The 26,548-nt window shown below is 42.0% G+C and overlaps 1 protein-coding gene across 3 annotated transcripts in view; it reads right to left on the bottom strand.

The window, feature by feature from the left end:
• The window catches only part of LOC108431165 (F-BAR and double SH3 domains protein 2), a 168,085-nt gene that overhangs the window by 8,069 nt on the left and 133,468 nt on the right, over window positions 1-26,548 (bottom strand). For 2 of the 3 annotated variants that reach the window (XM_017704151.2, XM_017704152.2), the window contains 7 exons: window positions 20,833-20,949; window positions 20,423-20,527; window positions 16,328-16,489; window positions 5,713-5,847; window positions 4,839-4,922; window positions 3,647-3,824; window positions 2,329-2,546 (listed from right to left, as the gene is read on the bottom strand). In XM_017704151.2, the coding sequence (XP_017559640.1) occupies window positions 2,329-2,546; window positions 3,647-3,824; window positions 4,839-4,922; window positions 5,713-5,847; window positions 16,328-16,489; window positions 20,423-20,527; window positions 20,833-20,949 (999 nt within the window). The remainder of the gene's footprint in view (window positions 1-2,328; window positions 2,547-3,646; window positions 3,825-4,838; window positions 4,923-5,712; window positions 5,848-16,327; window positions 16,490-20,422; window positions 20,528-20,832; window positions 20,950-26,548) is intronic. The other variant, XM_037540167.1, reaches the window with a different exon arrangement.

The raw sequence follows: 26,548 nt of genomic DNA, 5'->3' as shown, positions 1-26,548 counted from the left end.
CATAAAAGAAGCTCCATGCTGCCTTTATTGTTGGATGCACTGTGATAGCATCACATTGCTACAGAGACACTTATTACTGATCTGTTTCATCAGAGTGACAATTAAAGGCCACTAAAGTGTGACGTATATTCATAATTCTTGGCTTTGTTACGCATCACATTCTTGACATATCAAAGCAAATGTGACAGAGAAAAATAGATTAAAATGCAGAAATAGCTGTTTTTGCTTGCAGGCATTGAAGACTAATAACATTCAATAAAGTATGCAAAGTATTTTGGCCAAAATAAAGTAGATGAGATAGGATTATACAGTCTATACAGGATTATACAGACTGCTGGGATAGGCTCCAGCTCCCCCCCGCGACCCTGACGGAGAAGCGGCTTAGAAAATGGATGGATGGATGGATGGATGACTGGACCAAAAGAAACGGCCCAAAATGACTTAAAAAATTCTGGTTCCACTGACTTACATTAAAAGTAAAGTTTTTCCCTTCTCCTGTTAAGTTATCAATTTGGAGATACAAGGCTTTCTTCCAACAGCAGCGATATGTATGTACAAGTCTAGGCGCCCCTGGTCGATTTTTCCAATATGTTAACGTAAACATATAAACAGAAATTGTGCACTAATATCTACAGAAAAATACCATATTTAAGTGTCTTATCTGTATAAGTAGCTTTACTTATTTTCACTTGCATGCAATTTGGCCAGGGGTGTATGTAGTTTTTACAGTTACATCTGGGAATTAAAGGTAATAATTGACCAGGTCATGGTGAAATTCAATACTTCATGATTCAGTGAATCGTTCTCTAAGGAATCATCATTGTAAGGTCAGAGATTTACACTACTGAAGGACGGCTAAGTTTACATCATTTGGCTGCCCATCAAATGGCCTTGCTGCAAAAACGGCTTGTTATCATTAAAGCCCTCAATTAATCGCACTTAAACGGCTGATTATAAACATGCCTGCAGGAGTGCTTCCGCGCTCGAGTGGAGATACAGTGACAGATGCGGCTGTCAGTGTATTTACAGTCTTAGAGGAGAGCGGCTGCTGCATTACAGGTTTATAGCCTCCAACGTCTTATTACCGTCGCCACCTTTGGTTTTTGGTGTTTTTTCAGCAGCAGCAGCCTACAGGCATTAACCCTAACCCTACAGGCCTTCTCTTTTCCAGATCTCCACGCTCACAGTGCTGATCACACACACAGCACTTCTCTCATTTCAGTAGCAGCTCATTAAGAAGCTTCTCAGTAACGATGTTAATTGCAGGAAGGAAGCAGGAAAGCCTGCTCTAATGAGCCCTGGCTGGATCTGGCCCTCAGATCTAGACAGGAACTGGGCAAATATCTGAATGAGAACATTTGAGAACTGAAACACCACAGCGCTGCTTTACAGGCGCATGCATGTCCTACAGGTGGTGCTGTCGTGGAAACAGCTTTACATTTAAAGGACTGGTAGCTGAAAAATAAAGAGTACACAGTTTTCCATGTTACAGCAATGTAGTCAATCAGCCAAGACACTTTTGGTGTCGGACAGCTCGTCCGAACACATAATTTTTGTACATTTTTGAAACATAATTTTCAAGGTCCACATGGTCATCCAGCCCAGTAAGTATGTACTTTGATGTTTAACACAGATTTAAATTCTGAATTTTGTCAAAAAAATCTAAGCAAAATCTTTTCACTTCATCTGAATTTTCAAGTTACATCTGGGTATTAAAAGTATTCTAAATTTAAGTCTTTTTATTTGATCACACCAAAATAATTGACCACGCATAGAAATCACTAGTCATGTGCTCATGCCTCAGTAATGAGCTAGTTAAATTTCCCGTTCCACCTTAAATGGTGTAGCTGATACATTCTGGCTCCACACGCATCAGAACTGCTGTGCCATATAAGGTGGAACGGGAAAAGTCGAATGAGAATCTGGTGAATATCTGATTCAGCTTCATATCACTGAAGAATTAGGCGTATGATGCCCAGCAGAAGCTGAACTTTACCCTCCTCCGCTGTCACTGCAGACGGGCAGGGTCGCCTACAGATCAGCACTACTAGCTGTTAATGAAGTGATGCTCTTTTTATTTGAGGGTCCCATTAACTCAGTTCTACTACCCCTGTAAGTGGAGTGTCAAGTCCTTAAGTAATGCCACAAAAATGGACAGAGATGTTTTTAGCTATACAAAACACGCTCGCCCATGTTTACAGACCAACAGAGTGACAGTGACAGAAACATAATCAAGGCTGTAAGAGACACTGAACACCTCCACACAGTTTGGCATCACGTCACAGTGAAATCAGTGAAGCAGTAACTGTGTAGCATCACCTGTCCTACCTGAGTGTCCGAGGCCCAGTGTATGTCTCCGTTCTCTGCAGTCAGATCCTCCACCAGTACGGATGGAAAGACACCAACACGGCCGTTAAATTCTCCCTCCCAGAATCCATCGTCCTCCTGATTGTCCTTATTGAGGATCCGTATGACCGCACCCTCAGGGAAGGATAACTCATCATCTGTCTGTCCCTCATAGTCATATATGGCCTTAACGAAGTTCACTGAACGAGAGAGAGAGCGAGAGAGAGAGAGAGAGTCAGGGAATACACATTACCCCCTAATCACTATTACTTATATTGGAGCACTATACAGTACACCATTATAATGAACAGAAATGGACCCTAATCACTATTCCCTACATCAGAGCACTATATAGAGCACCATCATGGTGAACCGGAATGGAACCTAATCACTGTTCCCTACATCAGAGCACTATATTTGGAACACTACAATATTGAACTCAAATATTCACTATTCCCTATATTGGAACACTATATAGAACACCATTAAAGTGAACAGAAATGGACCCCAATCACTATTTCCTACATCGGAGCACTATATATGGAACACTATCATGCTTGGTCTATCATCTGTACTAGAGACTTGTACAGAGACTTGACCACCAAAAAAAGGAAATTATTTTTTTTACAAATGAAAGAGAGAGAATTCACAAATGGCACAAAGTGCAAAGTGTAACTAAAACCACAGTGAAATTCACTGGTTGGATGCCCAACTGTTCTGTTGTTGTTCACTGGATTTCATGGCACACTCTGGAGCCTACAAAGGACCCATACGCTGCATTCTTCTTGTATTTAAAGTCCACTTATAATGTTTGTTTGGTTTTATATCACAAAAAACAGCAATATTTTTTGTACATGACTTCTCTTTCCCACTTAGAAATAAACAGGCCTTTAACTTTAACTTTCACTGTGCCTTATATAGACATATGTAAATGAGCTTTGTTCTGATCGGCTGCCCAGTATTACGCTATTACGCCAGTATTAGGCTGAAATACTTCTTAGAACATCAGCATGAATGGGCAGGGCTAAGCGCTTCTAGTGTGTTGGTTTGCATGACATTTCATGACTTCAGTTCAAATTCATAAATGGAGAGTATGGACATTTTCAAACTTTAACAAGACTTATTGTCAGCTTTTTTTGGTTTTGCTTTCAGCAAAGGATGCTCATTTAAGTTTGTATACTACCTGCTGCAGTGAGCTGTCTTCGCTCCACTGTGGCAGACTCTCAAAATAGTGCTCTATATAGGGAACAGGGTATAGTTTTGGATACAGCCTCATTGAATACATGCATGTGTTACTCACTGCTGGCGTCTCCGTTGATGCTGCCCGAGGCCAGCTCAGGGTCCGTAGAGTTGCTGGAGGTGTGTGAACGTGCGTCCAGGGCAGCCAGAGACTGGAGCATGCTCAGTAAGCTGTTAGAGGTGGGGAACTGCAGGTACTTCTCTGGCACGTAGCCAATATGACCTGATTTATTCCGCGCCTGCAAACAAGAAGAACACATGCATAAAGAGTTAAACAGAGACAGACATCAGCAAACTCTGACGCTACACCCAGAGCCTTTGCGTGATGTATATTAAAGCAGCAAATGATGATTATTATTGATTAACCTTCAACTGTTATTTGATTATGAATTACTGTCACATGTTCTTCAGACTGTATGCATCACACAAACACTATAGATCACTTTAAAAAAAAAAAAACAACGTGCCGACTTTGCAACAATACATCAGTTTTTGTTTTGTTGATGACATACACCAATCAGGCCTAACATTCTGACCACCTTTTGTAGTTCTACAGTTACAGACTGTAGTCCATCTGTTTCTCTGATGGTCCACTTAGACCAGCTCAACACACACTAACACACCACCACCATGTCAGTGTTACTGCAGTGCTGAGAATGACCCACCATCCAAATAGTACCTGCTCTGTGAGGCTCCATGAGGGTCCTGACCACTGAAGAACAGGGTAACAAAGCATCAGAGAAACAGATGGACTACAGTCTGTAACTGTAGAACTACAAAGTGCAGCTATACAGTAAGTGGAGCTGATAAAATGGACAATGAGTGTAGAAACAAGGAGGTGGTCAGAATGTTAGGCCTTATCGGTGCATATTTAAAAGAAGTTATGACTAGAAAAGACTGGCAAGTGAAATTATCCTAATTCTAGCCAATCTATCTAATATTTCTCATTTTAAGATTGCTATGAGCCCCATACAGAATTATTTATCTTATTTCTAGACTTTTAAAAATTGTTTTACATCTATAACATCAGTTTGAATGAGGGGAGCTAAACTGCTGTAGGATAAATGGCCACATATACTGACATAACCTTTCTTGTTTAAAAAGAAATATGCTCATAATGTGCTCATTACCTCAAAATGAGAAATATTAGATAGACTGACTAGATTTTAGATCCAATTCACTTGCCAAGAAAACTTTGTTTTTCAGTGCAGAGCACAAATAGTTAGACATATTAATGAGCACTGATTGTTTACTTTGACCCAGTCCTCCATGTCTCCGTCTTCTATGACCTCCAGCATTTCGTGCTCATCGATGGTCAGTTCGTCAGGCTGAGACGCCTGAGGGAGAAACAGAGAGAGAGAGAGAGAGAGAGAGAGACATTAAATCTCCTGTTGTGTTCTACCGTCATACATATTGCAGGTGCGTGCAGACAAAACAAAAGTTCTAACATCCGACATGGTGCTTTAACACCATTAGAGGACGGCGACGGGCAATGCTTGTTTATTTGAGGTGGGCATATGTAATGCATTTTTTGTGGCATTACAAAAGAAATGGATTCAAAACGGGTTGTTACTGCCCATATATGGACTGTATGAAGTGGGAAGTAAATGATGCGTAGCTTGATGTATTTATGAATATAAGTTTATATGCTCCATTTGTGAACGTTTCCCCACAGTATGAATGAGGACCTCGATCTTAACTGTTTTCTACCAAAAAGACCATCGTTGATCAATGTGTATATTCTGAAATGGTTTCTGATGTTTTTGATGTATTGGATTTTTGTTTTTGTAACTGAGTAAATCCTCTTGCTGTGGTATAACGTCGCTTTAAAAAGGCCGTAACAAAACCTGCACAGGTTTTTTACACAGTACATCACTTCAGTTTTCCATGATGTGGGGCACCTTTTACAATTTCTGCACATTTTATAGTTTCACACCAATTTACAGTGTTTTTGACAAAGATCTGGCAACAACAGAGTTGGAAGTGTTTAGGTGTGTCTTAGTGTAAACACCCATAACCTCTATGATAGTCTTGGAAACTATCTACAGGATAAGCAGACGATACCAAACTCAGAGAAGCCCCAGAATAAGGCTGAGTATGTCCAGGTGAATCGGTGATTTCAGTTACCTTGTAGGAGTAGAGCACCTTGCAGGTGAGCGGATAGTTCCTCAGGGTTCCTGAAGGGCTGGAGCTGCTGTCATCAAATGCCTCCATGTTTTCTTCAAGATCTTCTCCTTCTTCTCTGTCCAAATCCACTGTGGTCTACAAAGACATAGCAAAGCTGGATTAGACCACAATCTAACTCAGCAGGGATTCAGAAGGACAGGCTGAAGTTAGGAACACTGGGCAAAATAAAGCCACGTCCTTGACCCTAATTGGGACATACACAATATGATATGGCTGTTTTCCTGCCTGCCTGGCTACCTGGACGATGCCATTGGACCGCAGCAGGTCAGGTGGCCCTTGGTGAACAAAACGTGGCACAAAGACTAAAAGATAAGATTACCTTTAAAAAAGACAATAGGGGGAAACATAATAGAGCCTCTCTGCGTTCTGATTGGCTGATGGCTGGAGCTGAGGTTGGGAAAACTGGTCTGAGAGCAGGCAGGATTAGGATTGGTAGGCCTGGTGCTGGAACAATGCTCTGAGTAATCACTGTGATGTTGACACTGCAAACTAAAAACATTTAAACTACAGTGTATATATGAGGTGTTGTCTGGACTCTAACCTGCCTGGGTCACTGGTTATGTAATCAAATGCCACCTTGACTTTGGACAATGTGAAAAACCTCGACACACTGTTGTACGAAAATCAAGTGAAGGATCATTTTAATGCAATACAGACTACATTATACTAAACATAGAGCTAGTCAGGCTTTTGACTTTCATTCTTCATTATATTCCCGTCCTCTATACGTCCTCTCTCTCAGTGCTTAGCCTCATACTCTCTCAACTTCTTAATGATTTGCCCACCTATAGTCTCTCTCTTCCCTTCTCTCTGTGTCTTTTTCTCTCATTCTCTGCTCCTCCTACTCTCTCATTGCTTCTCTTGGTTTGCCGTCTTATTTTCTCCCTCTCTCTTTCACTGCTTTTCCCTTTCCCATTTGCCCATTTCCTTTTCTCTTCACTTCACTCTTTTTATCTCTCTCCCCTTTTCCTTTATTCTCACTTTCTCCCTCTCATTGCTTCTTGATTGACCCATTCATATTGTTTCCCTTTTTCTATTTCTCTTTCTCTCTCCTTTTCACTCCTTTTGCTTTTCCTCTATTTATCCTTCTTTATTCTCTCTCTGTTTCTCTCTCTCATTGTCTATATTTCTCTCTCTCTTACTCACTCTTTCTCTCCCTGTCTCTCTCTCTCACAGTCTCTCTGTCTCTCTTTCTCTGTCTATCATGCAGTCTCCCTCTGTCTCTTTCTCTCTCTCTGTCTCCCCGTCTTTATCTCACTCTGTCTCTCTCAGTCTCCCTCTCTCTTTCTCTCTCACTGTCTCCCTCCATCTCTCTATTTCTCTCTCACTGTCTCCCCATCTTTCTCTCTCTCTCTTACAGTCTCTCTCTGTCTCTCTTTCTCTCTCTCTCTTACTCCATCTTTTCTCTGTCTCTTTCTTTCTCTCTCTCTCTGTGTCTCCCTCTCTCTCTCTCTCTCACTGTCTCCCTCTGTCTCTCTCTCACTGTCTCCCACTCTGTCTCCCTCTGTCTCTCTATTTCTCTCTCACTGTCTCCCCGTCTTTCTCTCTCTCTCTCTTACAGTCTCTTTCTCTCTCACTCCATCTTTTCTCTGTCTCTTTCTTTCTCTCTCTCTCTCTCTCTCTCTCTCTCACTGTCTCCCTCTCACTGTCTCCCACTCTGTCTCTCTTTCTCTCTCGCAGTCTACCTCTGTATCTCTCTCTCTCACACAGTCTCCCTCTGTCTCTCACAGTCTCCCACTCTCAGTCTCCCTCTGTATCTCTCTCTCTCACTCTCGCTCTCGCTCTCTCTCTCTCTCTCTATGGTGCAGGCTGATGTGAGCTGAATACTGAGTGAACTGGGAGGAGAGCCTGGAGACGAACAGCTCCACCGCGGTGAGGTGGGAGATAAACACATTTGTAAATGTTTACTCCACGTTTACTTTTCTGAATGTTAAATGAGCAGCTCAGACGTGCAGCTCATTGTAAGTGACGTTCAGTACGTTTTAATGAGGCACTGTATTAGACGTGCATTACAGTCAGTCACCTGTTAACAGTTAACCAGCAGGTGGCAGCAGAGCGTGGAAACCTCATGGTTCCTCGTCTGTTTTTCTCACTCTAAAAAGGCCCATAAAAATCATGATGTAGGAAATTATTATACATCTCCGCAGCCTGTGGGTGACACTCTAATGAGTGATGTTTCACTCATTCAGCTCTCATCACCTTATTCATCACCTTGCAGTGATTCTCATCTGTCACTGTAGCAATATTACACCAGACAGCAGAAACTACTCCACTGCATGCATTAGCTGGAGGTCAGCAAATACATGGTAAACAATGTTTGTCTTAATATAAGTTTTTGGTAAAAATTCACAGAAAAATGGGGCTCCTAGCAACCACCTGGAAGACCTGGTAGACACCAAAAATGCCCCAATCAGATAAAAAGCTTATGTCTTTGAGAGATAATCCTTTCAGTCTTTTCTTCAATGGTCAGGACCCCCATAGGACCCCCACAGCACTTGTATTATTTGGGTGGTGGATCATTCAAAGCCCTGCAGATGTGGTGGGGGTGTGTAAGCATGTGTTGTGCTGGTCTGAGTGGATCAAACACGCCACCCCCACATCGGCATCACTGCAGTGCTGAGAATGATCCACCACTCAAATAATACCTGTTGTGTGGTGGTCCTGTGGGGGACCTGTTTATCGGAGGACAGAGTGAAAGGGGGCTGGCCTACATTTTTTCACTGGTCAGTGATCTTAATCCACTCCGCTGCTGCTGCATGATTGGCTGATTGGATATCTGCATAACTGAGCAGGTGTTCCTAATAAAGTAGTAGACTCTATTTAAACTGCACTTCCACTGTTCTTCCACAAAAGTCTTAAGTCCTTAGATATTTACATGGATTATGTTATGATCTACTTAAACTCAAGTCAACAATAGAGATAGTAATAAACTAAATATGTAGAACATCATCTTTTGGGAGGGACCTGTCCCAAACTATAACCCCTCAATTTACACTTGTGGAAATCATGTTTACATGTTTTTTATATATTTTTTTAATATTGAACATTTTATTTTGAAGTGAGGTTGAAAGATCAAGGTTTAAAATGAGATCAATTTTTAAATAAATACATAAATATGTTATCCCACATTTTCAGGTCACTACCGAAACACAGAGTTTTAGCCTGAAGGCGGAGCCTTATTTCAGCCACGCCTCTGCATTTTAGAGCAGAAAGTGAGGCTGCATCCCTGTCCCTCATGGCCACATGGTGACCAGTTAGATCTCATTGTTTTGAAGTAAATGTGTCCCAAAGTCTGAAAATCAGTGTATAATATTGAGAATTGTCACTGCCACAAATACACTACATTACCAAAAATATTCACTCTCCAACTTTCTGCAGAGTCAATCGCTACAGATCAGCTCAAGAACAGCGTAGAGAGCTTTTGGATAATTTCTAATTCGTTCTCAATTCATAATGAAAATCTAACACAATCTAAAGGGCAAAAATGGAAGGTTTGCTTCAATGATGAAACCTCTTGTAATAAAATGTTGGTATCTAGTTATTATAATCAATTAGACCACTCCAAAATTCAGTGCAGATCAATCGACACTGTCAGATCGATCCATCACGGTGTCTGTGGGCAGCAGCGGAGGATTATGTTCAGCACTCGGCTCAGGTCAGGGCTGCTGGAGGTGCTGTGTGAACTGTTTACACAGCGCTTTGTGGGTGTTTGCTCTGTGTTTGGCTGGACTGATGGAAGCACAATGCTGCTGACAGTCCCAGGAAGAGAGTGTGGGCAGACAGCAGGGCGAGCAGGCGGGTTTCGGGAAGTGACGTTAATGGGGCAAAGCCCTGTTTATGTTGGGAACGAGAACAATACCCCGCCACTCAGCTCCAGACACAGGAAGCTGACCAGCCGTGTGCCAGGCAAAGCAGGTGTGGGGCAGTTGGGCAAAAAATGACACAGAGTTTCGCTTCTTCGCCCAAATGCAGCTGACCTGCCAAGACGTGTTTGGTCTTTATTTCAGCACTGGAGCTATGAGGCTAATGCAGCTCACATGAAATGGAAGCTTATGTAGACTAGTCAGCAAACTGCAAGCCTTCATCATCACACCAATGCTTCAAGGCTCTGTTTAGCAATCTCAAGTCTTGACTTTGTGGTTCCTGACACTGTTATCTATAAAAATAAACAAACATACAACACAGTCAAAGAGGAACTCCACCAAACTCCACCGAAGAGGAATTCCTCGCATATTTCCCAAGCATTCAATGCTTTAGATGCAAACAAAATCATTCAGAGTGGTTCGGTCAGAATTGTTCACTGTTATAGTATTAGGAACCAGACGTCCAAAGATTTAAAGGCTCTGAAAATTACATCCCGTGAAGTTGTTACACAAACAATGGCTTGCTCATGACCTTTGATGACATCAAAGAAAAATACAATATACCAGATATACTTTTTTAGTATATACAACTCAAAGATGTTCTAAGGAAAACAGTTAATAGTGGAAATTTCTGCAATCACACTCCCCCTCTCTACTTAAAACTACACTCCCTTAAACCTCAGAAAATCATAAATATATAAACCTTTAGCCTCAAAGGACAACACTGTCTCACTCCCAATTGAAAAATGGACCTCAGATATAAAAGAAACATGCAATTTCAACTGGCAAAATATATGCAGTGACATCTTCTCTATGTGCAGCAATTAAAAAATCCAACTAATTCAATATAAAAGCCTTCACAGAATATATGTTACAGCCTCTAAACTACACAGTATGGGATTCAGTCACAGTGATAAATGCCAGCATTGTCCAGCTTTAATAGATAACTACTATCATGCCTTCTGGAACTGTCCCCCGATCCAGCAGTTTTGGTCAGAGTTCATGGACAGGCTATCAGAGATTTTGTGCCTTGTCATCACTTTATGTCCCATTGCAGCGCTACTTAATGACCTTTCCTCACTTTCACCGCCCAATCACCTCAAATCCTTTATATTCATATCACTTACCATTGCCAAAAAAGTTATACGGCTGAAGTGGAAGGACAGAACCAAAATTTCAATAAAGCTTTGGCTTAACCTCCTCACAGATCACTGTAATCTGGAGAGACGTACAGCAAATTTAAAAAATAACATAAAATCATTCACGGAAACCTGGTCACAATTTTTACAATATGTTGAAAGCTGATTTCTCTCTCCAAACACATCAGGATAGGGTTTAAACACCTACATAGAATTTGATAACTACCCATGTTATGATTACAAAAAGGGGGCATTACTGCTTTTTGTTTTGTTAAGTTTTTGCGTTTGTCTGTCCTGTATGTCCAGTTTGTCCATTGTTAAGTGTTATTGCTATCATTCTTCTTATGCTTATTACTATTATTGTTCTTTCATCCTCTCTCTTTACTTCTTCTTTTTTGTCTGTTGTTTTGTTTTGCTCAAATCAGAAGGTGGGTGAGGGTGGGGGGGGTGGTGGTGTTTGGAGGGGTGTTGGGTGGTTGTGGTGCCACATCACCTTATATCTGTATGATCATTAATAAATGATAAGCTATGACTTTAATAACAAAGTGAAAAAGAAATAATATGTCCCCTGGAAAAGGGGGGGGGGTGGTGATATGGCCAAGGAATGAAAAAAAAAAGTTGTTACAAAATGGTTATGAATGTGTTGCTTGATACCTGAGACCATGTTCTGAAGTACAACCCCATTTCCAAAAAAGTTGAGACGCTGTGCAAAATGTAAAAAAAAAACAAAAAAACAAAAGGCAATGATGTGCAAAACATTTAAACCCTGTAATTAATTGAAAATGTTATTATAACGATGAATCAACATTTGAAATTCTTTTTGGAAATCATGGACACCGTGTCCTCCTGGCTAAAGATCACTCAGCTTGTTATCAGTGCACAATTCAGAAGCAAGTATTCATGATGGTTTAGGGAGGCATTAGCGCACACGGCATGGGTGACTGGCACATCTGTGAAGGCACCATTAATGCTGAATGATATATATATATATGTTTTGGCAACATATGTTGCCGTCCAGACAACGTCTTTTTCAAAGAAGGCCTTGATTATTTCAGGAAAACAATGACAAACCACATTCTGCATGTATTACAGCAACATTACTCTGTATTAAGAGTCCTGGTGCTAAACTGAGCTGCCTGTAGTCCAGACCTGTCACCACTGATAGCATCTGGCACAATATGAAATGAAAAATATGACAAAGGAGATGCCGAATTGTTCAGCAGCTGAAATCCTATATACATGAAATTGTCCAAAATCTCTTGGTGCTGAAACATTAAGAGTTCCTTTCACTGGAACTAAGGGGCCAAGCCCAACTCCTGAAAAACCACCCCACACCATAATCCCCCCTCCACCAAACTTTACACTTGGCACAATGCAGCCAGACAGTACCGTCTCCTGGCAAGCGCCAAACCCAGACTCATCCATCGGATTTCCAGATAGAGAAGCGTGATTGGTCACTCCAGAGAACACGTCTCGACTGATCTAGAGTCCAGTGGCGGCGCTTTACACCACTGCATTCCACGCATTGCACTGCGCTTGCTGATGTAAAGCTTGGATGCAGCTGCTCGGCCACGGAAACCCATTCCATGAAGTCCTCTACACTGTTCTAGAGCTGATCTGAAGGCCACACGAAGTATGGAGGTCTGTAGTGATTGACTCTCCAGAAAGTCGGCGACCTCTGTGCACTATGCTCCTCAGCATCCGTTGACCCCGCTCTGTCATTTTACGTGGCCGACCACTTCGTGGCTGAGTTGCTGTCGTTCCCAATCGCTTCCACTTTGGTATAATACCACTGACAGTTGACTGTGGAATATTTAGTAGTGAGGAATTTTCACGACTGGACATGTTGCACAGGTGGCGTCCAATCACGGTACCACGCTGGAATTCACTGAGCTCCTGAGAGCGACCCATTCTTTCACTAATGTCTGTAGAAGCAGTCTGCAGGCCTAGGGGCTTGGTTTTATACACCTGTGGCCATGAAAGTGATTGGAACACCTGAATTCAGTGATTTGGATGGGTGAGTGAATTCTTTTGGAAATATAGTGCATGTGTTTGTACAAAAGTACCAGATGTATTTTTATGCTGAAAAATAAGATTGAGGCAACATGGCAACACACATCTATTTCCTATGAAATTTCAATGAGGGAATATAGAACTTTGGGAATGTCGGACTGATGAGCATTTTACATCAAACCAGCTACATCCTTACCATTTAATTACGCAGAAAATGTTATTATTTATTCTCCTTTAAGGGTCTGTTTCTATAACAGTATATCTATCACATCGTTTATTCTGTGGGCTGTGAGAATCTCGACCAATCACAGCTCCAGAAGAGTTTCTGTGGAAGTTTTGGTGAATCATGATTTTCTCGTAATCCAACAAAGGTACTTTATTTTGGTAATAATAATGCAGGATGATCTTTAACCATCTCACGCTATTGACCAGCGCCTTTTAAATGTATGCAAGTCCAATACGAAGCAATATAGTCATATTTTTGACTATATAGCTAGTTGTCCACAGCGCATGTATGAGGATAAACAGGTGGATAATGAGTAATGAGTGTATGATAAGGGTAGTATACAGATGTAGCAAAAGTTTGGGTACACCTGGCCACATTATATATTTTGTAAGGATATATTTTGCCCCTGTAGCAAACATTTCTTTCTGCAAATGTTAAAGCTTTATACTTTACATGTGATTAACTTAAACAAATAGAAAAGAAAATTCATGTTCTAATCAGCACTTACTAACGCACCCCTAGGCAGTTATCGCAACCTGCAGACACTTTTTTGAAGCCAGCTAGGAGTCTTAATATTCTTCTTTAAGGAATTTTCCATTATTCTTTCTTGCAGAACACGTCTAGTTCTGCAATATTCTTGGGCCGTCTTGCATGCACAGCACTTTTACTACACTGCTCAAAAAAATAAAGGGAACACTTAAACAACACAATATAACTCCAAGTAAATCAAACATCTATGAAATCAAACTGTCCACTTAGGAAGCAACACTGATTGACAATCAATTTCACAGCTGTTGTGCAAATGGAACAGACAACAGGTGGAAATCATTGGCAATTAGCAAGACACACTCAATAAAGGAGTGGTTCTGCAGGTGGGGACCACAGACCACTTCTCAGTACCTTTCTGCTTTCTGGCTGATGTTTTGGTCACTTTTGAATGTTGGTGGTGCTTTCACACTCGTGGTAGCATGAGACGGACTCTACAACCCACACAAGTGGCTCAGGTAGTGCAGCTCATCCAGGATGGCCCATCAATGCGAGCTGTGGCAAGAAGGTTTGCTGTATCTGTCAGCGTAGTGTCCAGAGGATGGAGACGCTACCAGGAGACAGGCCAGTACACCAGGAGACGTGGAGGAGGCTGTAGGAGGGCAACAACCCAGCAGCAGGACCGCTACCTCTGCCTTTGTACAAGGAGGAACAGGAGGAGCACTGCCAGAGCCCTGCAAAATGACCTCCAGCAGGCCACAAATGTGCATGTGTCTGCAAAAACGGTTAGAAACCGACTCCATGAGGATGGTATGAGGGCCCGATGTCCACAGATGGGGGTTGTGCTCACAGCCCAACACCGCGCAGGACGCGTGGCACCATCCACCAACGCCACGTTGCACCACAGACTGTCCAGGAGTTGGCGGATGCTTTAGTCCAGGTCTGGGAGGAGATCCCTCAGGAGACCCTAACCCTAACCCTCATCAGGAGCATGCCCAGGCGTTGTAGGCCACACACAATACTGAGCCTCATTTTGACTTGTTTTAAGGACATTACATGAAAGTTGGATCAGCCTGTAGTGTGTTTTTCCACTTTAATTTTGTGTGTGACTCCAAATCCAGGCCTCCATTGGTTAATAAATTTGATTTCCATTGATGATTTTTGTGTGATTTTATTGTCAGCACATGCAACTTTGTACAGAACAAAGTATTCAATGAGAATATTTCATTCCTTCAGATCTAGGATGTGTTATTTGAGTGTTCCCTTTATTTTTTTGAGCAGTGTACATACCCACTAATATTCAGTGATGTTCAAGTAATTTCTTGAAGTAGTCCCTGGTGGATTTTTAGGTATGTTGTGGATTACTGTCCTGCTGTAGATGCCAGACTCTTTTCACTTTTCTTTCTTGACTGACTTGGTCACATTTTCTTTCACACAACACCAAAGCATAACAGAACCACCCCATCCTCAACAGCTTCTGGCTTATCTAGATGCAGTTTTGGACTTTCGGTCTGTGTCACATTTGGCCCCTCCCAGTCCTCCATGTGCTTTTGCTTTGTTTTGGTCTTGTCCATGTACTTTCTTTGTTTTGATTCTTCCCTGTCCTGCCCCCTTGTTTCTTGACTCCGCCCTTGATTGTTCTCACCCGTGTTATCCACCTGTGTGTTGTTAACCCTTGTTGCTTCCTAGTATTTAAGCCCTGTGTTTTCCCCTGTTAGTTTGCTGGTGATTGTTTTGTATTGTGATGTTTAACATCGTTCTTCCGGCCTCCATTGTATGTTTTTCCTGTTTTCCTTTTTGTCATGTCTGTCCCTCCATCTATCCATGTTGGCTCTCTGACCCTGGACCATTTTGACCCTGACTCTGGATTTGCCCCTAATAAATCTCGTATCTCTCAGCATGCGCGTCCGCCTTATCATCGCTTCACGGCATTACAGTCTGCACCATCTATTGATGCTTTTACGTCTAGATTGAAAAACTATGTTACCTGTAAGCTGATTGTTGCTGTATTGTCATTTTGTTATACATTAGATGTTGTCCTATACTATCCTTTTAAATACGTTTCCCCTTGTACAGGTAAAAGTGTTCTTTATACATACTTACTTAGATGTTGGCTTTGTGATTGAGGTTGCACGTAAAGTTTCCTTTTGATGACTCCTCCATGCAGATCATGTAGAATGCTGCACCACTACACCTGTGCCAGATAAACCACCCTTCATGTTTTTGCTGTCATATGGGGGTTTTGCTTTGCCTTTCTGACCAGGAAACGAGTAATTCTGTCTGGGAGTTTTCTTGGTCTTTCAGATCTTGCCTTGACTCCCACATATTCCCTTAACAGCCATTTCTTACTGACATTTCAGACAGTGGAGACTATGAGTCGGAAGGGCTCTGGTATCTTTTTTATAGCCTTTCCTTGCTTTGTAGGTCTGTAACAGATCCTCAGTTAGCTGCTTAGAACAGCCCATAGTTATTGAGTGTTAAAACCAAGTTTTAAAGTTAGAGAATGAATATGCTCTTGAACTGTCATCAGCTGACAATTCCTAATGATAATTCTTGACCTGCCTTACAAGTCCTAAGGTGTTAATTAAGATCTGAAACTTTAGAATGGGAAGGGTGTTTATATTTTTACACATACCACAGTTATTCATTTCATTTTCTATTTTAAATGAAGCAAATATAATGTAATAAGTGTAAATTTAAAACAGACAAGAAAACACAGGGTGCCCAAACTTTTGCATACAACTGTATGTGTGAAGGTGTGCCTAATGAGGGAAAGGGATTGTAGGTAAAGTGCGTATGATGAGGGTAGTATATAAAGGGGTGCATACTGAGAGTGAAGGGTCGTGGGTAGTGAGGGAGGGCAGGGACGCCCAGCGTTCGTTCTCCAGCTCCTCCATCACCTGGTTCATGGCACTCTTCAGCCACGTATCCACGGAAACGCCCACCTGCCGAAGAAGGTCCAGACGAGCTTCTGCCTTCAGCTTTACCGTCTGAAAGAGAGAGGAAATGATCATTTCTACTATCAGTAAACCTCTCAACTATGTCTTCAATGAATCCAGTAAATCTTATGAGCAGATGGCATGATGTACCATGGGTGGTCCTTATAAAGATCTGTCAGTTACAGCCATCAGTAACTTCTATCTATGAAACAGTATCTCTACATAGACTTATAACCCAGTTATTCGGTAAAAACATGAAAAACCTTTAACAATAAAGCCAACTTCTACTAGCGTTCCTATAATATTCTAGTAGTCTGTTAGCCCTGAGTTAACAGTGATTCACAAGAACACTTTCTGATGAAACTGAAGAAGTTAGACTCTTTCAAGTTACATTCTAGCACACGAGTATTTAATTAACATATAATAAGGTCCAGTTAGAGATAATTTCCTCAAGCAAAGATCCAGAGCTTCATAACGTCTAACATGTATTATGACTCAGTGCCATATACTGTTTACTGAAGTAGCCTAGTAGGAATATCTTATATCTTATACAGTCAACAACTGAATATCAGATCAAATAAAGTCCAGTTCAGTCAGATTTCAATAATATTTATGGTCATTTTTCTCACGTCATGTGAAATAACTTCCCTCTGACTCACTTTCTTCTCTGACTGCTGTTTCTCGCATCGTCCCTCCCCTGTGTGGTGTCTTATTGCTCATCGCAATGCATAGAACTGATTGGCTAAGTAGCGTCACTTGTGATATTTACAATACATGCAATTGGTCCGAGTCTCCCGGGCCGCTAAAGCGGCACTGTAAAGGGCAGAAAAGTTATGCCCATTAAAAAAAGACCACCTCGTCAAAATGAAATAATTCTCTATAGTTTACAGGTTCAGGTCTGCACAGCATCTCGGTCCAGACTCAGACCACTGTCCGCGTCAACTAATAGAAGCCTGCGCTGGCTCAGTATCGTGCAAATGATTTACATTTATGGCATTTGCCTGCCGCTCTTATCCAGAGCAACTCACAATTTGATCATTTTACACAGGGAGGCCATGGTGGTGTTAGGAGCCTTGCCCAAGGACTCTTATTGGTATAGTGTAGGGTGCTGCCCTGGTGGGGGATTGAACCCCAGTCTACAGTGTAGAAGGCAGAGGTGTTAACCACTACACCAGCCATGATGGGGGGAGAGAGGCCATCCTACACACCCAGAGAGCGAGGCCAGCTGTGCTTTCTTGAACTCCAAGCCACAGATGACTGTAGCAAACACCTGGGATCAAACTGCTGACAGGGCCAACACAGAAGACTGTCATCATTTTTAATAAATACTGTGATATTCCTCATACCGTTATAACGCCCAATCCTAATTTTCGGGCACTTTTTAATTAAACAGCTTGTCAAAATCTCCATATTCTCAACTGCAGCCCTATTACACATATAAACATAGACAAACACGCAGATAGACTCACAACACTGCCAGAAGTCTCTGAACATCCCCTGTTGGTTTCTCTTAATGAAAAACGGCAGTGGTGGCTCCTCTCGTGCCTCAAAAACATGCCGGCCTGAGCGAATTTCCACAGAAAAGTGCCTCCAGCACTTTAGCTTAACAAGAGAAGAACAAGAATTCGAGCACAGCCAGCTGCTCTTAACCACTGCTAGAGAGCTGCAACTCTTAACGAGCTGTCTGGATCAGTCAGAGTCTTCCAGAAGGCTCCATCTTCTGTGCTTCTTTATTGCGCCGAAATTTAGAGGAAAAGGCACACAAAAGGCCACTCCAGTTTTCAAGGGAAACTTGTGCTCTTTAATAATTGACGCTAAGTACGCTTCCTGCCATTTCAGCATAGTTTCCTGCTTTACAATGGGTTGCCATGCAAAAAAAAAAGAAAATCTTAATGTTCTCAAACTGACCCTTTTCATCTCTCGCTTATTTTACTCCCCCCCAGTGCTTATCCATTAGCTCTTAATGGGGTGATTAAATATTTATCTGAGACTAATGAAGGCTCAGTGGAGGAGCAGTTTAAAGTTTATGGAGAAAAAGAAACATAAAAGCAGATTTTCTACTGTCGCTGTACTGAAGTGCTATTAGAATAGGTCTACTGTACGTGCAGAATATGCATCTATAACAAATATTCAGTAACTACAGCTTTTAATAAAATACTGAGAAGCATCAGAGAAATAAGACTTTACACAGTTTATGTATCAGACTCTGCCAGAAGGTGGAGCCAGAGGAGACTGCAGTAAAGGAAAAGACATGTTTTTTTTGTTTTAAGGAGGAGGAGAAGGAGGGGAAAGAAGTGGACATATTGATCACACAGGAAGGCAGACAGACAGACAGACAGACAGGCCTCAGAAATGATCAATAGAGCAGTAAGGAGAGGGATACACAGTACAATGTGAACAAGAGAAACTAAAGCTTTAAAACCTCTTCACTCTTGTTCAAATAGAATTTTGTCAGGTTACAGTCGGATTCAGACAGAATTGTGTTGGGTTACAATCGGATTCAGACAGAATTTTGTCGGGTTACAGTCGGATTCAGACAGAATTTTGTCAGGTTACAGTCGGATTCAGACAGAATTTTGTCAGGTTACAGTCGGATTCACAGCATTTTGTCGAGTTACAGTTGGATTCAGACAGAATTTTGTTGGGTTATAGTCGGATTAACACAGCGTTTTGTTGGGTTACAGTCGAATTCTGATGGGTACCAGTTGGATTCAGACAGAATTTTGTTAGGTTACAGTCGGATTCACACTGAATTTTGTTGGGTTACAGTCGGATTCAGAAAGAATTTTGTCAGGTTACAGTCAGATTCGGACAGGATTTTGTCAGGTTACCGTCGGATTCGGAAAGAATTTTATCAGGTTACCGTCGGATTCACAGCATTTTGTCGAGTTACAGTCGGATTAAGACAGAATTTTGTTAGGTTACAGTCGGATTAGCACAGAATTTTGTTGGGTTACAGTCGGATTAACACAGCGTTTTGTTGGGTTACAGTCGGATTCTGACAGAATTTTGTCAGGTTACAGTCGGATAAACACAGAATTTTGTTGGGTTACAGTTGGATTAGGACAGAATTTTGTCGGGTTATAGTTGGATTCAGACAGAATTTTGTCAGGTTACAGTCAGATTCAGAAAGAATTTTGTCGGGTTACAGTCGGATTCGGACCGAATTTTATGGGGTTACAGTCAGGTTCAGATAGAATTCTGACAAGGTGCAGTAGGATCCAGACAGAATTATATCAGGATACAGTCAGATTCGGACAGAATTTTGTTAGGTTATAGTCGGATTGAGACAGAATTTTGTCAGGTTACAGTCGAATTCAGACAGAATTTTGTCTGCACACAGACAGATTGAGACAAACTTTTGTTGGGCTACAATCAGATTCAGACAGAATCTTGAAATTTATACAAAAATATTAAGCACAGTAGGTATTTTTAAATTATGAATACAAGATTTTGGTCTGACAATGTGGATATTTGTGTTTTGTTACAGCCAAAATTAGAATTTTGTCAGGCTACAGTAAGATTTAGACAATTATGTTGGGCTACAGTCAGATTCATGCACAATTTTATTAGGATAATATTGGATTTAGACCAAATTTAGTCAGGCAACAGTCAGATTCAGACAGAATTTGGTTAGGCTACAGGTAGATTCAGAAAGAACTTTGTCAGACTACATTCAGTCAGTTGTGCTTGGCTACAGTCAGATTCAGACATAGATTTATTAGGTTACTGTCAGATTCAGAATTTAGTCAAGCAATGGTCATATTAAGAAAATTATGTTGGGCTACAGTTGGATGCAAACAGAACTGTATTAGGTTACTATCAGATTCAGACACAACTTTGTCGGACTAAGACAGATTCAGAGTTCTGTCAGGGTACAGTCGTGTTTGTACAGTCGGATTCAGAATGTTTCAAGCTGCATTTGGGTTAGAATTAAATTTCAGTCCTAATTAAAGCCCTTGCACACAGATACACAAAGCTTACCTCAGCTTTGCGGATGTTCTCTTTGGCCTCCTCTATTTTAAACTCCAGGTCGTTGCGGCTCTGCTCTGAGGGAGGGGTCCCCTGTCTCTCACATTCTTCGAGTGCCTGCAATTACACAACAGTCACTATTAATCAATACTTATCAGCACCACCATTACAAGCCATGCATAGCACAGCTCTACAGAGGTGTCGGGCTGTACACTTGTAGTGGGAACTTCTTGAAGAATGAATATTAGTGCATACTGTATTGAATATTATTAGACTTGATTCTACTTGATTCTACCAAAACCACTGAAACTGAATTGAAACTTACAGGCAGTGATAATTTTCAATGCTCAATTTTGGGACAGAAAATGAATAACCCCATTAAAATGTGTTGGAGGTAGACAGTGTGTCGGCGTGTATCTCACCCGTTTGTAATGGATGATGTTTTTGTGCTCTCGGGCTACGCGGGTCGCCCATCTCCGCGCCTCCTTGTTCAGGCTGTGCTCCTCGGTGGTGCCCGTTTCTGACTCCAGTTGCCGGCTCTACAACACAAACACAGCAGCGGTTAAGTAGTACAACACATATCAGCTTGGCTGAGTTTAAAATTTTTTCACCAACCAGATCAGCTTGGAGGCCCAAAGACCATCAGTATCCCCAGTATAGCTGTGTTCCTTGATGGTTTTTGTCATTGGTCTTTGCAGTTCTGACATAGATGCTGTACAACGTGCAACAGGCCTGTAGCTAGTCACTAAATGTTTAGAATCACTAATATATTTTCAATAGAGTGGAATGTTCACCGATCAGGCATAAAATGATCATATCAGCTCCACTTACTGTATAGGTGCATGTTGTAGTTCTACAGTTACAGACTGTAGTCCATCTGTTTCTCTGATACTTTGTTACCCTGTTCATCAGTGGTCAGGACCCCCATGGGCCCTCACAGAGCAGGTACTATTTGGGTGGTGGATCATTCTCAGCACTGCAGTAACACTGACGGATGTGTTAGTGTGTGTTGCGCTGGTCTGAGTGGATCAGTCACAGCAGTGCTGCTGGAGTTTTTAAACACCTCAGTGTCGCTGTTGGACTGAGAATAGTCAACCAACTAAAAATATCCAGCCAACAGCGACCTGTGGGCAGCGTCCTGTGACCACTGATGAAGGACTAGAGGATGACCAGCACAAACTGTGCAGCAGCAGATGAGCTGTCGTCTCTGACTTTACATCTACAGGGTGGGCCGACAAGGTAGTAGTGTCTAACAGAGTGGACAGTGAGTGGACACAGTGTTTAAAAACTCCAGCAGCACTGCTGTGTCTGATCCACTCACACCAGCACAACACACACTAACACACCACCACCACATCAGTGTTACTGCAGTGCTGAGAATGACCAACTACCCAAATAAGTACCTGCTCTGTGAGAAGAAACAGAGAATCAGAGAATCAGAATCAGAGAAACAGATGGACTACAGTCTGTAACTGTAGAACTACAAAGTGGAGCTGATAAAATGAAACAAGGAGGTGGTCAGAATGTTATGTCTGATCGGTGTACACTGCTAATGCAATATGTAGCAATAGTTTAATATGGTATTATAACCATATTGTGCAATGCTAACCAGAATACTGAACTCTCTAAAAGATATATTTCATCACGGGAGGATTTTGGTTTCTTTTTAGAAATGTTGCAATATTATAATGCGCAACTTTCCGCACCAATCCATAAACAAAACAACTACATATTGAAAATAGATTGTAATACATTCTGAATATTTATGAATATTGTGACAATAAATGAACCAAAAAATTTTCTAATTTTTTAGTGGTCATAATAACAAGCCCAAGAGCACAGCTCCTGATACTGTGCTTAGCCTCCCCTCTTTCCCCTCTTTCCCCACTGAACCACATCCGAAGCCCAATCCTGACCAATGAGCTTAGAGGGGATTAATTAATCAAGTGGAATATGCATGAATGAGGCTGCTGTGGAGGAGCATGGAGCAGGGAGGGAGACAGACATGTGGTCAGTCAGAGAGACAGCATGTCTGATGACACAGAGAGAGACAGACTGATAGAGCTGGTGTTTTCCTAATTCCTCAAGCTGCTTTAAAGGAACCCCCCCACCGGCCAAAACCGGGTCAAATCTAAACTCTTTAAACTGTCATATCTGCACAGAATTTATCTCTGTGCTGTGGCCTTTTAATTAAAACACCTTACCTAATAACTGTTTTGGCACAAAACCTCAATTCCAGTCAGACCCCTCTAGATGCAAGGCACCTTTAAAGGGCAATTCCACCAATTTCTCCAAATCTCCACATAAGTAAAAGGTTAATATAAGTAGATAATGTCATTCAGAGTGGTTTGATGTGAAATGCTCTGCTTTTAACAAACGGGGTCTGTACTGCTCACAGTGGTGGTGACAGGAACCAGATGTCTGAAGAGTTCAATGCCTCTAACACTAAAAGTGCCTTAAAGATATTATATGAAATGGTTATGAAGAAAGAAGGCCAGCTCTGTCCTGGATAGCCCCATAGACCCAGTGCATGGTGATGGAGGATGTTGGCCAGACTATCATCCATGCTGGAGAACACCTCATACACAGTAATCGGCTGCTTCACCCCAAGCCATCGCAGGTCCTTCCTTCCTGCTGCTGTTAGACTGTACTCCCATTAGAGCCCCTTCCACCCACGTTAGACCTCACACACCTACAGAACATACAGTGAATGTATCACCTTTTCCTGCGTGCAATATAATCAACACTCTATGTGCAATATTTTAAAAAATATCTCTACAGCATAAATATCTTATATCTTTTCTTTTATTTATAATTCTTTATATTATTTTTATTTTGAAGGATAGAGCTTATTATTATTATATACACTGCTCAAAAAAATAAAGGGAACACTCAAATAACACATCCTAGATCTGAATGAATGAAATATTCTCATTGGATACTTTGTTCTGTACAAAGTTGAATGTGCTGACAACAAAATCAAACAAAAATCATCAATGGAAATCTAATTTATTAACCAATGGAGGCCTGGATTTACAGTCACACGCAAAATTAAAGTGGAAAAACACTACAGGCTGATCCAACTTTGATGTGATGTCCTTAAAACAAGTCAAAATGAAGCTCAGTATTGTGTGTGGCCTCCACGTGCCTGTATGACCTCCCTACAACGCCTGGGCATGCTCCGGATGAGGTGGTGAATGGTCTCCTGAGGGATCTCCTCCCAGACCTGGACTAAAGCATCCGCCAACTCCTGGACAGTCTGTGGTGCAACGTGGCGTTGGTGGATGGAGGGAGACATGATGTCCCAGATGTGCTCAATCGGATTCAGGTCTGGGGAACGGGCGGACCAGTCCATAGCTTCAATGCCTTCATCTTGCAGGAACTGCTGACACACTCCAGTCACATGAGGGCTAGCATTGTCCTGCATTAGGAGGAACCCAGGGCCAACCGCATGGTCTCACAAGGGGTCTGAGGATCTCATCTTGGTACCTAATGGCAGTCAGGCTACCTCTGGCGAGCACATGGAGGGCTGTGCGGCCCTCCAAAGAAATGCCACCCCACACCATTACTGACCCACTGCCAAACCGGTCACGCTGAAGGACGTTGCAGGCAGCAGATCGCTCTCCATGGCGTCTCCAGACTCTGTCACATCTGTCACATGTGCTCAGTGTGAACCTGCTTTCATCTGTGAAGAGCACAGGGTGCCAGTGGCGAATTTGCCAATCCTGGTGTTCTCTGGCAAATGCCAAGCGTCCTGCACGGTGTTGGGCTGTGAGCACAACCCCCATCTGTGGACGTCGGGCCCTCATACCATCCTCATGGAGTCGGTTTCTAACCGTTTGTGCAGACACATGCACATTTGTGGCCTGCTGGAGGTCCTTTTGCAGGGCTCTGGCAGTGCTCCTCCTGTTCCTCCTTGCACAAAGGCGGAGGTAGCGTTCCTGCTGCTGGGTTGTTGCCCTCCTACGGCCTCCTCCACGTCTCCTGGTGTACTGGCCTGTCTCCTGGAAGCGCCTCCAGCCTCTGGACACTACGCTGACAGACACTGATTTCAGTTTTGAGATAAAGTTTTGGCCTAAAATGTAATTTACACTATATTGGCAAGAGTATTCAGTCGTCTGGCTTCACACGCACATGAACTTGAGTGACATTCCATTCTTAATCCATAGGGTTTAATATGATGTCGGCTCACCCTTTGCAGCTGTAACAGCTTCAACTCTTCTGGGAAGGCTTTCCACAAGGCTTAGGAGTGTGTTTATGGAAATTTTTGACTGTTCTTCCAGAAGCGCATTTGTGAGGTCAGACACTGATGTTGGACGAGAAGGCCTGGCTCACAGTCTCCGCTCTAATTCATCCCAAAGGTGTTCTATTGGGTTGAGGTCAGGACTCTGTGCAGGCCTGTCAAGTTCTTCCACACCAAACTGGCTCATCCATGTCTTTATAGACCTGCTTTGTGCACTGGCGCGCAGTCATGTTGGAACAGGAAGGGGCCGTCCCCAAACTGTTTCCACAAAGTTGGGAGCATGAAATTGGGAGCACAAAATTTCTTGGTGCTGAAGCATTAAGAGTTCCTTTCGCTGGAACTAAGGGGCCGAGCCCAACTCCTGAAAAACACCCCCACACCATAATCCCCCCTCCACCAAACTTTACACTTGGCACAGTGCAGTCAGACAAGTACCGTTCTCCTGGCAACCGCCAAACCCAGACTTGCCCATTGGATTTCCAGATGGAAAAACGTGATTGGTCACTCCAGAGAACATGTCTCAACTGCTCTAGAGTCCATTGCGCTTGGTGATGTAAGGCTTGGATGCAGCTGCTCGGCCATGGAAACCCATTCCATAAAGCTCTCTACACTGTTCTTGAGCTGATCTGAAGGCCACATGAAGTTTGGAGGTCTGTAGTGATTGACTCTGCAGAAAGTTGGCAACCTCTGTGCACTATGCTCCTCAGCATCCTCTGACCCCGCTCTGACATTTTACGTGGCTGAGTTGCTGTCGTTCCCAATCACTTCCACTTTGTTATAATCCCACTGACAGTTGACTATGGAATATTAGGTAGTGAGGAAATTTCATGACTGGACTTGTTGCACAGGTGGCGTCCGATCACGGTACCACGCTGGAATTCACTGAGCTCCTGAGAGCGACCCATTCTGTCACTAATGTTTGTAGAAGCAGTCTGCAGGCCTAGGGGCTTGGTTTTATACACCTGTGGCCATGGAAGTGATTGGAACACCTGGATTCAAAGATTTGGATGGGTGAGTGAATACATTAGGTAATATAGTGTACATTCATGGTGGAGAGGAGCATCATGCAGGGCATTCCAAGGCAAAATAGTCCCCAAAGGAAACTTTTTTTTTTTTATTAACCACTATTTCACCATCATCAACATTCCACATGAAAACTCAGATGTGTTGGTTCACTGGTCATTTTGGATAGTAAATAAAAAGGCTATATTTGTGTTATGGTTGTGTTAAACTTTGTGACCCCTGGTTCCTATAACCACCATTATAAAGGAGCCCAAGCTGCTAAGTTTCCCAATGTGCCATTTTGTAGCAAACCACTGTAAATGAATCTGTTAACATCTTAATGACTGCATAAATTAAGCATAATTGTTAAACTCAGTGGGATTTCCCTTTAAACTCTTTGGATGTCTAGTTCCTATCACCACCACTGTGAACAATTCTGACTCTACGTTTCTCTAGAATAGAATTTCACACCAAACCTCTTTCCATTCACTGAGTCAGAATTGTTTACAGTGGTGGTGATAGGAACCAGACGTCCAAAAAGTCTTAATTTAACATTTTCCTTTTTACTGTACATTCTTCATATTTCTCTATGTCTTACTGTATCATTTTCCTGATATAGAACATCCTTGGGCATTTGTTTGAAAGGTGATACATAAATATAAAATTCTTTATAATAATAATAATTTTTCTTTGTCTATCTCTTACGTGATGTTATCTAGAGAAAAGCAAAATTATCTGCTAAAAAAACAAGACACAAAATGATTTATAACAGATAAAAATCTCCAGAAAAATGTCTGGACATTTAGATATTAAACAATCTCACAGTATTCTTACAACAATCTCAAAATCAAAAATATTAAATATTTTCAATAGACATAAAAATTTCACTTTCC

The sequence above is a fragment of the Pygocentrus nattereri genome, chromosome 7 (genome assembly GCF_015220715.1).
Source record: "Pygocentrus nattereri isolate fPygNat1 chromosome 7, fPygNat1.pri, whole genome shotgun sequence".
In the NCBI taxonomy this organism is placed as follows: Eukaryota; Metazoa; Chordata; class Actinopteri; order Characiformes; family Serrasalmidae; genus Pygocentrus; species Pygocentrus nattereri.
Note: the sequence above shows the minus strand (reverse complement) of the source record. Positions and strands in the feature narration are given on the sequence as shown.